Below are 15,499 nucleotides of genomic sequence, written 5' to 3' on the forward strand. Positions count from 1 at the left end.
CGGACTCACTTGCATCAACTGTTATCTGCAGGAGTCATCCGAAAGTCGCATAGCCCTTGGGCATCTAATGTGGTATTAGCTCGCAAGAAAGATGGAAAGCTGAGGATATGCATCGACTTCAGACAGTTGAATAATCACACAATCAAGGATTCATATGCTCTGCCGAGAATTGAGGAGATGCTGGATTGTCTAAGAGGAATGAAATACTTTACAGTCCTGGACATGAAGAGTGGGTACCATCAGGTGGAAATTGAGGAGTGCCACAAAGAACGGACAGCCTTCACAGTAGGACCTTTGGGATTCTATGAGTATAACAGAATGCCCTTTGGACTCTCCAACGCCCCGGCAACCTACCAGCGTCTTATGGAGCAGTGCTTGGATGGATTACATCTCCAAATCTGTCTCATATACTTGGATGATCTGATCATATTTTCTCGTACATATGAAGAACACCTGGAGCGTCTTGAAAGAGTTCTAAAGCGCCTCCGTGACTGTGGATTAAAACTTGCACCCAAAAAGTGTAAGTTCTTCAAACGAAAGGTCAAGTATGTGGGCTACATTATCAGCGCTGATGGAATCGAGGCAGACCCAGATAAAGTGGAAAAAATACGAAATTGGCCAACACCTACCAATCCAGAAGATATCAGGAAGTTTCTCGGCTTCGCTGGATATTACCGGAAGTTCGTGCAAAATTTCTCTAAGATTGCAAGGCCTTTATCTATTCTGATGCCTAAGACTGCAACAAAGAAGTCCAAGAGACGGCAACATTAGCAGACCGAGTGGGAGTGGAGAGCTGCACAAGAACAGGCCTTCCAGGCCGCCAGTCCTAGGATATGCCGACTTCCACCAGCCATTTGAATTGCACACAGATGCAAGCACCCAAGGTCTGGGAGCAGTTCTTTATCAACACCAGAACGATCAGCAGCGAGTCATAGCCTATGCCAGTAGAGGATTGAAGCCATCTGAAAGGAATTACTCTGCGCACAAGCTTGAGTTCCTGTGTTTGAAGTGGGCAGTATCAGAGAAATTCCATGACTACCTGTATGGCAATGACTTTGTTGTTGTGACGGATAACAACCCATTAACTTACGTCCTTACATCAGCAAGACTTGATGCCACTGGTCATAGGTGGCTCGCATCTCTCTCTAATTACAACTTCTCCATCAAGTACCGGCCTGGGAAAGCTAATACTGATGCAGATACACTCTCACGACTTCCGACTCCATCAAATCCCTCACAGCTGGACCAGGTCAATTTGGACTCTGTAAAAGCCATCTGCAATGCGCTCACTACACCTAACTACATTGAGAGTCTTTGTGTCTCAGTCGATGATGATGTGGATGATGATGACAATCTGATGATCACTGATGATAAGTGTGAAGCCAATATTAGAGAATGGAGGAGAGCTCAGGGTAAGGACCAAGCCCTGGCTACTGTCATTGGACACTTAAGGGACAAGACAAGGTGCGACAGAATACCATTTACAGATGATGCCAATCTCATAGCCCTTGTCAAGATATACCAGCAGCTAAGATTGAAGAGAGGAGTTCTTTATCGAATTACTATGAAAGATGGAGAAGAGCAGGACCAGTTGGTTCTTCCAATTCAGTGCCGCATCGCAGCATTACGATCACTCCATGACAATATTGGACATCCAGGAAGGGAAAGGACTACATCGCTGATACGTGAGAGATTTTACTGGCCTGGTATGACTCGAGATGTTGAAGCACATGTTCAGAACTGTGTATCTTGTCTACGAAGAAAGACTCCATCTGCTGGAAGATCACCATTGGTTAGCATTGTAACATCGCAACCCTTGGAGCTTGTATGCATGGATTTCCTGACCCTGGAACCGTCGAAAGGAGGCCAACAACATATTCTCGTGGTGACAGATCATTTTACCCGATATGCCCAGGCTTATCCAACAAAGAACATGACTGCAAGAACAACAGCAGAGGTCTTTTTCAACAACTTTATTGTTCACTACGGAATACCGAAACGCATACACTCAGACCAGGGAGCTAATTTCACAGGGAAGCTCATGCAGGAACTATGTCAGTTGCTCAAGATAGACAAGTCACAGACCACGCCTTACCATCCGATGGGAAATGGAATGTGTGAGCGCTTCAACCGTACTTTATGCAACATGCTCGGCACACTTGATCCTGACAGCAGAAGGAATTGGAAAGTCCATGTTGGACCACTGGTCCATGCTTATAATTGTACCCGACATGAGTCTACAGAGTTGTCTCCCTTCTTTCTGATGTATGGACGGCATCCTCGGTTGCCTGTTGATGTAGCATTTGGGTTAGACATGGAGCCAAGTAAGTCCAAGTCCATCAATAAGTACACCAAGGAACTTCGGGAAAGACTCAGTCAAGCTTACAACATTGCTTCCAGTGCAGCTACGAAGTCACGCAGTAAGCAGAAGAAGTACTATGACCTGAAGGCTAGAGCTGCTGTTCTAGCATTAGGCGACCGAGTACTTGTCAAGGTAGTGGCTTTTGATGGTAGACACAAGTTGGCCAACAAATGGGAAACAGATGTGTACATTGTGCTTGCCCAGCCGAATCCATCCATACCAGTGTATACAGTTGGTAAGGAGTGTGGAGAAGGACGGAAGCGGACATTACACAGGAACTTGTTACTTCCAATTGGATCCATCCCACAGCCTGAGAACCAAGAGCCACCCACACCGCATCCAAGGAAAGTACATCCAGCAACTCCAACACCAACAGCAAGACCACGACAGAGGACTTTAGCACCGACTGTGACCATCCCAGTTGACGAGGCTGATGCAGACAGACCAGGATCTGATTGTGAAACAGAAAGTGAGGATGATTATATCGCATATCTCTCCCATGAATCCTCAGAATCTTCAGAGTCAGCTGTTTTTACAGCTGATAGGCCACCTGAAGCAGCAGCAGTAGAAGAGAATCAGAATGATGAGATGACTGCAGTCACTGAAGCAGATCAAGAGGAGGACACAAGGGATGCTCAGGAGGAACTACCCTCGAGTGAATCACTCACTCATCCTGAAGATCCTAACTCTCATTCTGGTGTAAGGTCATCTACGCCACCTGTCCCCCAACCTCGACGGTCTAATCGACAGCGGACACAACCACAGTGGATGACAAGTGGAGACTATGTTCTGTCAGCCATTGCACAGCCGGACTGGCTAACGAGAGCCAATTATCTCAACACCCTCCTCGATACAGCAAGTTTTTCTGATCAGTCACATCGAGTATCTGATGCAATCCTGGATATTGTGACTGGTAGGATTAAATGATGAGGACATCATTTCGTAGTGGAGGGAAGTGTGTGGCAGTGTTGTATTTATGCATATTTTCTGTATTTTATCTATTTGTATACATATAATGTTTTGTAATGAAATGGTGTTTTAACCTTTTATTATGTTGAATAAAATGAAATAAACCTGTATGGCTGCTGTATTTAACAGCTCTGCGTAACGACTTGTTCTCTACGTGGAGTTTTCTTTTCTTTTAACTTCTACTGGTTGTGGGGTAGAGTAGGTAGCTTGGGTCGGTCCTTTGTTTAGTACAGCTTGCGCCTGATTGGCCTTGTTTCAAATACTAACACCCAGCATTTAACCTGCACACCAGCCACTACACCTTGACCATGCGAATAACAAATTTCTGCTCTGTGTAGTATTTCCAACTGAGACCGTCCAAATAGGTTAGTAATGTTTCTATACGTATTGTTATAATGTACTTGCATCTATTTGTGTAATCAGCTGTAGTGTTACACAGTCTTAATACATATTTAGGTAGGTCATTACATGTAGTCATATAATTGCAGCCATGTAAATGTTGTAACTAGGTTAGCACTGTATATCTACACCTTTCCTAAATGTTTCATTTGAGAATGAATGAGCGAGTGGGTATGTATTTATGATGTATGTGTTTGCTTATGACAATGTTATTTATGTATAATGTAACACATAATTCATGTTTTCTAAGGTAACCCGTTTTACCTAAGTAAGTATATTTGTCTTTGTATTTGTATTTAGATGCAGGCACCATAAGTCCTGTCAATTGCGTTGGTGACACAGTTCCCGCCCCAGTTTCACCTACAGGGTATGCTTGTATTTAATGAAATTAATTAATTGTATTTATCATGTTATTACACATGTATAGGGATACCAATGTATATATAGTTATTGTAAGTAATAACACATCCTTCAATGCATTTGTTGAAAGCAAGAGTTCTATCTATTTCTATGATGTCGTCGGTGTGACGATGTGAATGAATATAATGTGATGTGCTTTTATATATCTATGGTTGTGTATAATAACATACATATATATTTACGTGTATATATATCTTTACATTTAATATGTTTCAGGGCGTCTGTATTATCTGATAATAAATCCTCACGACAAATAACGACCTGTGTTATTCATCAACACCCCCGGTTACAGCTACATTCGACGGTTCCATCTACGTCATCGCAATGCGACAGCTACGGAGACTACAGCACACATCCCTGGTTTGAGGAGGATATCGGACCAGACTCCCAGGAACCATCTTCGCGAGTCTGGAATCCGACCCAGAAGACCAGTTATCGTCCCTGTTTTGCAACAGATCCATCGACAGCGACGCTTGCGTTGGTGCCATACCTTACAGCTTTAAAATTTAGAAACTGAAGACGAGTGTGATTTAGCGATGAATCACGATTTCGACTTCACCGGCGAGGTGGAAGACAACGGGTTTATCGTCGTTGAAATGAGCGTTTTGCTCCACATTGTGAAAGTGAATTCGACAATTTCGGTATCGGTAGTGTCCTGATGTGGGGGACCATATCCTACACCACGAGATCTGATTTGGTTGTGGTTCAGGGACATTTGACAGCAAATCGGTACCTGAATCAAATTCTACAAACCTCACTTTCTTCCAATTATTGACCACCAGAGGGAGTTGTTTCAACAAGACAGCGCTCAACCGCACACAGTTCGTGCCATGGTAGGCAACCTCATAATATCAACATCAATGACTTGCCCTGGCCGTCGAGATCTCCAGATCTCAAACCAATCGAACACCTGTGGGGTGAACTCGATCGACGTGTACGTCAACGTCAGAACACGCCGCAGACACTCTCGCAACTGGCCATTACAGGCAGAATGGCGCACAATTCTGCAGGACAGAATTCGTACCCTTATCTAGTCAGTGCCGAGGAGATGTAGAGCTATGATTGCTGCCCAGGGCGGTCACACGAGGTACTGAGTTCAGCGCAACCTTGTGGCCTTATGTGACATGACAATGACAATGAAAACAGTTTTCAATGCCTGTGTACAACGACAATATGTGACTATCGAGCCTCAAAATTTCATATTTGTATCTATGATGTTATATAAAATATATCGACTACAATAAATTAGCTAAAAATCTACATGTGCGTTTCTTTTTTTGAAGAGTGTACATACTCGAATGTATAACTCACATTAAAGAATTAGACGTTGGAAATCAAAATTTATATATTCCCGAGAATATGTCAGACATTCACTACTTACATTTACGCTTCACCCAATATTCCAATACGCCAAAACTTCTTTTCAGTGAAAAGGGCAAAATGCTAAAAAAATGATTATACAACAGGACTGATGAAGATAATACAATTCACGAATCTCAGGCATTTGAGTAAACATTAATCTACCAAAGATATATATTTGTATTACAAGCATGAACAAATATTTAGATACACCAAATGGAAGATTCTATGCATCATTTATCGTAAGACCTTCGATCTCGTTGATCGATAGAACATTTTGCACCTGTTTTCGTGCAACGGGTGACACGGTACAGTATTTTGTATCATTTGAAATATGTATGAGAATGAAGCAGTCCATTCTGTACAGAGAATCGAGGGTTTCAAGGTTGTATATTTAATCCAGGACTATGTAATATATTTTTCATCAATTACTAGTAATTAGTATCTTACATGTATGACAACTCCCAAAAGATGTATTTTAGACCAGTCAAAATCCGACATGGAGATAGTGTCATTAGTTGATGATGTACTCATGGCAGACACCGTTTTCCAAATACAACTAGATATTTTATATACATTTTGTCGTAATTGGGGGAAGAAGTCCAATATTGTTCTGTTCCACTGTGGTGAGATTATGAGAATAATTTTATATCACTTTCAAATTAATACAAATAACTTGGTTTTGTGATTTCATCCAGAATGGTTCGGTCCAAGGCCAATGACATTGAAGCTGTACAGGCTAACAAAGTAATTTTCCTAATAATGCATATGTTTTGGACATACCTAAACCTATCCTTTTCGTTTACTTAACGTATATTTGATTCAAAAATTCTTCCAAAATTAACACATAGGCCAGACATTTGGGGATTCAAGTACAGAAATGATGTTGAGCAAGTGTGAGTTAACTATTATACATTTCTTGCAGTAAATAAATAGATATATAACAATGTAGTGTTTTATTTATGTGAAGTTATCTTGTTGCTTAGTGCTAAACGAGCGTATTAAATATTGGTAACTGTAAAATTATGGATATGGAAGATGGTCGTATCCGAGAGAATTGTACAAAAGTACAAGTATCATGACGACAGATTGAACTATACGTCTTTTGTTAGAAATCTTCTGTTTCATTCGAGATTTGATTTTGCCTGGATTACACAGGACAGGCGATACTAAGCTTTTATTGATATATTGCAGCAAAGACGCAAAGCGATAGTGACTGAATTTTTTAAAGAGTCATTCTACCTCCAATCGCTTCTTACATCAGAGAAATTATATGTTTTAAGATCCTTATTCAGAATAGCCTACCAGGTTAAAAGGTTTGAAATATCCCACCAGAAATACATTTTCATGATCAGGAAATTTTCGGATGACAAATTCAAACAAATGTGATCAGTATGCTACAGATGGTGCTTATCACTTTCAGCTACATGAGTAGTTAGTCTGTTTTAGCATTGTGTGAGATGCGCTGTATAAACGGGTAAACCTTGTACGATGTCCTCGCTGAGCTGCAGAGGTAACCTTAGACTGACGTTTAATCTCTGAAAATATATTATTTTGATAGAAACAAATAAATTCTTTTGAACTGAAAAGGAGCCCCCGTGAGATGGGGATCCTGGACCTGATGAAAATCTAGCCTTGCTTCATTTAGGTCTTTTGCATTACAAAAAGGGCATGAAAGCATGTGATCATTCTGCTACAGATAGTGCGTATTACTTTCAGCAATACATGCGTAGTTTGTCCTGCCCCTGCAGACTGTGACAAGAAATACATTCCCTTATGTTACTATAACTTCTCTTCTTATGATAAATACTCGTTGCTTATGTCATGCACCAGTTCAGTCATCCTTGCTATAGTCATCAAATTGACATTTGAAGGAACAAGATACTTGTGTATATGAATAAAACCAGTCTGTCTATTGACGTGTTATTGATGCAGTAAAAAACAATAACTATATGTTGTAAACATGAGCAAGCGCACTCCATTGTCTTTTTCAAAAGTGTATTTTGAGCAGTGTAGCCTTTCATAAAGAATCTGAACTTATACAACCTGGCGATGCAATAATTCACTAAACTGTGCCTTCGGGGAATTGCAGGACAGTTGGTATTTTCCTATTGTCGCGGTGCTTAACTAATGGTTTGGAGCGAACGTGATTATATACACGTCGAAAAATATACAAATACAGGCACACTGACATAGATAAAAGTGATGGGTAAGGAATTTATTAACAAGAGATCATAACCACCATACTAAATTACTAAGGCATAAAAAGTTGAACCCACACAGCGTGAGTCAGTCTAGATCTAATACACAGCCGACCCGATCTAAATATACAGAAGGTATTACAAACCTACACAGGTTACAAGTTACCACGATATCGAATCAAGCCACCTGTTACCTAACCAGCTTCTGTATGCCTACCTGAACATCGACTCCGGGGTACCGAACTTAAGATCGTGATTTTCTCGCAGAAGAAATATAGCATAAAGAATATACGGGAGGGGCGACAAAGCGCGGACGTCGGAACAAGATACGTCCGCTTTCACCTGAAGCGGCTGGCCAAGGTTATTAAGTGTCTTTTTTTAACATAATTTATTCCGATACCTTGGATAAGCGGATCATGATAAGATGCAGAGTTTGTGCTTAAAATATGTTTAATATATAACAAAGAGCTAAGTGGTTTATTAATTGTCGTCTTAGAGGCAAATAAAACCCCGAAGGAATATAACATATTTTTAGAAATAAAAATACAAGGTGCGATCACGCAATCTGGAACCTCGTCATATGCCCCTCCACACTGCCAGGAAATTGACTTAACAGCAGTATTGCCGTGAAACGTATATGAATGGATCACTAAAAATCATTGAAGACACCAGTTGTTCATGGAAAAGGTAAGCACCCTGGACTAAGAATAGATCTTCTGCTACAGATGACATAACAAAGTCGCAGTGGCTTAGTCATTTTAAGAAGGTTTTTTCAAATGATGCAATATTCACTATGGCAACTGATGATATGCAAAATGATTTTAGTGAAAGCAACACGGATGTTGATGAAGTTCTGCTAGATTCACCCATTGTTGAAAACGAAATATTAGATGCGATAAATCACCTCAAGAAGGGAAAAGCAGCTGGTCCTGATGATGTAGTTATCGAAATGTTGAAGTGTTCTAAGTTTGAAGTTATGCCTTTTCTTTGCAAATGTTTTAATAAGCTATTTGAAAATGGTGTTTTCCCAAGCAATTGGTCATGTGCTATAATAATCCCCCTGCATAAAAAAGGAGACAGGAGTGACCCAGATAACTATAGAGGCATTTCATTAATGAGCATTTTAGGAAAAGTATTTACTACAATATTAAACAATAGAATTTCAAAATGGGCGACCATGCGTGATAAGATTCCTGAATTTCAAGCTGGCTTCAGAAAAAGTTATTCCACCGTAGATCATGTATTTACACTATATGCACTTATTCAAAAAACCTTGTCACGGCGTAAGCATAAACTGTATGTAGCATTTGTAGATTTTAAAAAGGCTTTTGATTCTGTCAATCGCTTTAAGCTATGGACATGTCTACGAAAAGCTGGTTTACGTGGGAAAATGTTTACTATTCTAAAATCAATGTATTCTAATGTGAGATCATGTGTTCGTTGTGGGGATAGTTTAACAGATTTCTTTGATTGTCCTTTGGGCCTAAGACAAGGCTGTATTTTGAGTCCGATCTTATTTTCATTTTTCATTAATGAATTATATTACGAAATAGCTGCCAGTGGTAAACATGGTATCCAAATGTTCCCAGATTGGATAGAAATACTAATGCTACTTTTCGCAGATGATGTCATTTTAGTGTCAGATACTGTTGTCGGTCTTCAAAGGCAATTAAATATTTTAAGTACGTACACCAAAGAATGGAAATTATCCGTAAACTTGGAAAAAACTAAAATTGTGATCTTCAGAAAAGGTGGTCCAATAGCGTCGAAAGAGAGATGGTCATTCGATGGTCAGTTAGTCAATATAGTAGATCACTACACTTATTTAGGAATCTGGTTCTCACACACAATGAATTGGAAAAAATGTGCCCTTGACTTGTCCTTGCGTGCAAAGAAAGCTTTAATAAGTGTAACGTCTATTTCTCATAAAGTGGGATCGATGTCACCTAATATCTTCTTTAAGCTTTTCGATACCCAGATACAACCAATTTTATTGTATGGTTCTGAAGTATGGGGATTTCAACGTTATGACTGTTTAGAGAAGGTTCATTTATTAGCATGTAAAAAGTTTCTTTGTCGGATCTTCTACACCAAATTGCATGGTTTATGGTGAATGTGGTAGATACCCATTATATATTAATTCTCAGATCAGATGTTTAAAATACTGGTTTAAAATTCTTCATATGCATGAACAACGTCTCCCCAAATTATCCTATAACATGCTTCTACATTTAGATAACATGGGAAAGAATACTTGGACATCGCATATAAGAAATCTTTTATTTTCGCATGGTTTTGGTTTTATATGGCTATGTCAGTCAGTTGGAAATGTAAATATGTTTCTTAATGAATTTCGGAATCGGTCTATAAATATGTTCAACCAAGAATGGCACTCCACTTTAGAGGATAGTTCGCGTTATGAATATTACAAAACTTTCAAGACTTTACTTCAACCAGAAATATATTTATCAGTACTCACTACGGAAAACTTAAGAAAACAGTTAATTAAATATCGACTTGGTTTGCTAGACCTATTTGTAAATGAAGGAAGAAAACTGTCCATTGAAAAAATGAAAAGAATTTGTCCATTGTGTAAGCTAGAGATAGAAAATGAAATTCATTTTGTGTTTGTCTGTCCATTTTACAATGATCTCCGAAAGAAATATATAAAAGATTATTTAATAGCAATGTCACCGATAAACGCCTTTGTAGTTATGCTGACGACAAAGAACGAATCAAATATATTAAATCGTTCTCTTTATATTAAGCATGCATGAGCCAAAAGAAATGAATTAATCAAACAACGTGTATATCCCAATGTGTAACAAATGTAATTGTATCTACATGCGTAACTCTTTCTTGTATATGGGCCGGTGGCCTTTTGTACAATAAACTTCTTTGACTTGACTCACACAAGTTGCTATCTTCCCGAGGCAAAAGAGTTATCTGACTTTAAAAGCTCATTTGCCACCCTTGCCGAACTAGGTTGGAATTCCTGGGCTCGATCGTAGCGCCACCAGTGGTTATTACGAGTTATGTCCCTTCTAAGCCTTTAGACCCTTCTATGGACCAATCCGATTCCATCACTTGCATTTGTTTCAACAAAATGGTGGCGCCCAGTCAAGAAGATCTGATCGATCATCAAGATCTATATTCATTTGTGATAAAACGGGCCTTACATCGGCGAAGTACATCAAATATCTGTTGAAAACGAGTTTGCGGTGCACATGCTTTGCAAATCCTGCAATCGACCGAAATCTGCACTGAAGTTTACGAACCGGATTTCGATTTCGTTGCGCGATTTTGATTGGACTATGCATAGACTCGTTAGTCCAGCCAAAACGTAACTCCATAATACCAGCCTAGTTCGGCAAGGGTGGCACCTGGACTTTCATAGTTAGTTAACTCCCTTGCCTAGGGAAGTTGACTTTTTACTCACATTTCAGACGATTAAGCAAAATGCATTTCTCGTAACAAGCTGAGTTCAAAGTTGAATTCCTCGCAAATGCCGCTTAGATCACGAACAAAAATTCACTGCGATCTTTCTCAACCTCAGAGGTAAAATCACAGCCTACTTTTGGCTGAGTTTGCTTTGAGAAATGCGACTGGGTTAGTTCAAATTAATCTGAAACTGACGTTCAGCCAAGTCAGTGAGTGTGACCACCCGATCCCCTTAGTCGCCTCTTTCGACATGAATGCGCTGCTACAGATCAATATCGTATACCAGGAAGCCTTGTAAACGTGCCAAGCATGATCGTGCTGCGTGCAGACAGCAACAGTGACATGTATTGAGAGTATGTCCAATCAAATCACTGTGTGCAACAAGGAAGACTGCTTATGAATCGCTTCCAGCTATATCCATTTCTTTCACGTATGAACACATTGGTGTTTGCTGGTATATTAAAGACCCTCCCTTTTCCATACCGTGACGGGTATTATTCGGATTCTGAAATAATTCAGCAATATAACAGCCACATTTAATTGAATATGGGCGGGTCTTAGAATGAGATCGTGTTGTGCTTTTTAACCGTAACCTATTAAAGTTGAATGAGTTGGGTCTGACGCCCCGTTGAACAGTATTTCACTTTATGTCAGCTTAATGTAAAAGGAAAACCCTTACATTTGTGTTGGGGAACTACACCACAAACGATCCCACGATTTGTACAACTTTAGAAGCATATTATTGTTGATTAGAGATTCTGTTTTAGCAAAAATCACTGTATCAGTTGGTCACATACATTTTCATGATCAGGAAATTTTCAGATAACAAATTCAAACAAATGTGATCATTCTGCTACAGATAGTGCGTATCACTTTCAGCTACATAAGTAGTTAGTCTGTTTTAGCATGAACGTTGCGTGAGATGTGCTGTATAAACGCTGAGCTGCAGAGGGAACCTTACACTAACGCTTAATCTCTGAAAATATATCATTTTAATAGAAACAAATACATACTTTTGAATTTAATAGGTATATGGGGGATCCTAAACCTGATGAAAATCTAGACTTGCTTCATTTAGGGCTTTTGTATTATGGAAAGGGCTGGGCGGAAGGGAAAATAATATGGTTCGGAGACTGTGCGAGAGACAACTTGTGGAAAATCTAGACTTGTTTCACTAAGGCGAAATAGTATGTTTCATGGACTGTGAGACAGACTGACGGAACCTGCAAAGTAGGGCGAGGAATATGTTGTATGGTCATTTTCTTCATAATTTTGCGAACAGAAATAATAACATTTTTCAGACGCGGGTCTCCCTTTATTACCATGGATGTACTTGTAGATTTCTAAAATGGCAACAAGCAATAATGTAAAACTCTTCTTTCATACAGTGGTAGTTTATGTACAAAACCGCCGTGATATTGCTGGAATATTGCTAAAAGCGGCGTAAAACCAAACTCACACACTCACTAATGTACAAAACTGCTTAACATAATCTTGTCTGTGGACCAACTAAACCTTTTCGTTTTATAAGTGAGTGAACATCGCAGTCTAATATAAAACATAAGCATTTAAAACATACCATCATCAAAAATGTTGTGCTTGGCTTTCAAACAAATAGTAAAATGATATAAACCTTTGCCCTTTTTATTTTTATTTTCAGTGTAAGTTACAAGTCAAAACGATCTTAGCTCCAACACTGACGTGATTATGTGATTAAGTCTCTGATATGCATATTGTATAAACATTCATGTGATGCAAAACCATGGGGTTCCTGGTGAGGAAAATGTCTCTAATAAGTATCCAATATGTCTGATCTGCGTATCATCGTACCCTACGGCCTGGGTAAGTGCTCATGCACCCAAACGCTGGTTTGCCCGGCTTATGTTCGGACATCTACAGACTGCCGTGATGTCGCTGAAATATTACTTAAGCTTGTTTTCATTTTGTGAGTGAGTGAGTGAGTGAGTGAGTGAGTGAGTGAGTGGGTGGGTGGGTGCGTGTGGTTTGTTTTAACGTCCGCTTAAAAATAACATCATTTAAGGTTTCTAAAACATTTATATATTTTCAAGCACCTACCTTTGTCTCGTCTTGGAGGTATATTGTGTCACTGTCGCCTCCAAACTGTATCCAGAGGCTACACGAACAGTTAAATTCGGTACAACACTATTCCAATGTCGGGATCAACGAGCACGTTTGTATACCAGAGACGCCTACGTGAATATAACATATCTCTACGCCATTTAATAATAGATGCACGTGTCTTCCGGGTCTCCAATGAGAGGACCCCAAGTAATTACAATGCCAACTCTCAACCATGACTCAACACCAGTTTTCAATGTTGCACTTATAATGCAATATATATGTACAGAAAAGTAACGCTTACAAAATATTGTGACGAAAGCCTGGTACTGAAATTCAGCACAATGATCACAATGACGATTTACGATCAACACAAGTTGAAATGTCAAATGCAATATGAGACACAGACAATTTCTTTGTCGCCGCTCATGTATTCATGCGTTGTATACATAACAGAACGGTAGTACATAGCAGGTGTGTCTGTTTTCCGGTATGCATGGACCCAATTGGGATTGGTCCGCAGTAACCGAGGCATGTTTTCGACGAATATTCATGGATCGGGTCGGTTTATGAGTATCATTTACTTGATAATTTATCAAAATAATTACATTACAAAATAAATTCCTTACCTAATATTATTATCATTTTTTAGAGTTATATTTTATTGTTTTTCTTCAGGTCTACGTTCCTCAGAAAATAACGACCTCATCAGCAGAGTACTGACGTACTACAGTGTTCAAGCCAGCCCGTACCGGTCCAGGGCCAAATAATTAATTTAATTTCTGACTTTAAGTTTATATATTTTGTATGTAGGAACACATGTATGATTTATAATGTATGCTGTATGTACATGAGAAATATAATAACGAAAGTCATGTTGCCCTCTTTTAAATCCCTTTATAATCCTCATCCCTCTATTGTACACTTGTCAGTAATGGTTGGGTAATTTTTAACCCAGAACAATAGGTGCCGGCAAACCGAGGTGTCCCCATCGGTGACTTGATGATCGTATTCAGACAGCGTGTCAAGCTGCTCAGTATTACTCTCTCTGACTGACTGACTGATATAGAAGATTTAACGTGCGCTTTCCGACTGTAGCGTATTTCGCACACGGGCCTGGCCAGACCATTTAGTGTATTCCGAAAAGGGCGAAAGTGGTGTGTGCAACCCAAGAGGGGGCTTTTAGGGGTTGCTTAATTATATTGAATTTTTGGAATTTTTAAATTTGGAATAAATGCCGAGGTGGGTGGAGGAGGGAACTAAGGGGGCCGGGTGAGGTGGGTGTTTGTATGTTTATTGCATTTTGGATTGGCAGATTAATTAGCTTTTAGATGCGCTTAATTAGGTTTGTTTTGATTAGGAATACGCCTAGGGCCTTGAAGTTTTCTAGTTTATTTTGAGGGTTTAGAGTAGGGACCCTATTTAGATTGAGGGTGGTTTGTAGTGTGGTTCTGTGTGTTTGGTAGTGGGACCACTCGTTTAAGAACAAAACACCTTTAGTACAGATTGTGTAATATCATCACTTGCGAACGAGACTATTTTGACATCAGCTGGTCAATCGAATACGGCGAGTCGGTAGCGCTGAGCAACGCCATTCTGCAACATCTACTTTACTCCCGATAACATTTCTAGTGTACCCCGCCGCTTTTTGCTGGAATATTGCTAAAAGCGGAGTAAAACCATACTCACTCACTCACTCACTCACTACTCGATAGCCGCTACTATTTTTCACAAAACACCAGTAATGCATAGACGGAGTAATTACACGTGAAAACTGTATTACTGACATATTTTCCGTGAGATTTTACAGTTAATCTATCTATACACTCGTTGTCATACAAGGGGTACCTAACAAGACACGTATAGTAATGTCTGTGTCAACCACAAGTTTGTCTGTTCAAGATTCAAAATAACAGACAGCATTGCTAGAGCTTTACAAATTGCCGCGTAACACCAGAAAGAAAAAAAGACAAACTCAAGGAATTCAGTGATAATTTTAATCTTATTCCTCGTATAGACAAATAATTCCATTAACGAGAACTTTCGATTTTAAAGCAATTATTATGCTACCAAAATGGCACCATTAGGATTCACCTGTCAGTTGATATTGCTTTCATTTAATTACTGCGCTGGGAGCTTTTGGATAATATGCACATGTTACATTCTTGACGCAAAATACATATGGTGTATGGCTGGCACTGTGTGAATATGACGTGTACCTCACACAATACACACACGTAGTATGCCTCACACAATACATACACGTAGT

At 39.5% G+C, this 15,499-nt stretch overlaps 2 protein-coding genes across 2 annotated transcripts in view; one reads left to right on the forward strand and one right to left on the reverse strand.

Moving 5' to 3' along the window:
- Positions 1–14,835, reverse strand: part of LOC139475601 (uncharacterized) — a 69,204-nt gene extending 54,369 nt beyond the window's left edge. Inside the window, exons 1-2 of the mRNA XM_071258790.1 lie at positions 14,797–14,835; positions 13,228–13,314 (exon numbers count right to left, since the gene is read on the reverse strand). Coding sequence (XP_071114891.1) covers positions 13,228–13,314; positions 14,797–14,835 — 126 coding nt within the window. The remainder of the gene's footprint in view (positions 1–13,227; positions 13,315–14,796) is intronic.
- On the forward strand, positions 2,114–3,289 carry LOC139474036 (uncharacterized). Its single transcript, XM_071256892.1, has one exon. It carries the CDS (start codon positions 2,114–2,116, stop codon positions 3,287–3,289), a length of 1,176 nt encoding a protein of 391 aa, XP_071112993.1.
- Positions 14,836–15,499: the final 664 nt, after the last annotated feature.

The sequence above is a fragment of the Haliotis cracherodii genome, unplaced genomic scaffold (genome assembly GCF_022045235.1).
Source record: "Haliotis cracherodii isolate W230 unplaced genomic scaffold, xgHalCrac1.p SCAF_3, whole genome shotgun sequence".
In the NCBI taxonomy this organism is placed as follows: Eukaryota; Metazoa; Mollusca; class Gastropoda; order Lepetellida; family Haliotidae; genus Haliotis; species Haliotis cracherodii.

Coding starts and splice junctions, on each gene's coding strand:
- LOC139474036 (XM_071256892.1), top strand. CDS start 2,114: ATGTGTGAGCGCTTCAACCGTACTTTATGCAACATGCTCGGCACACTT.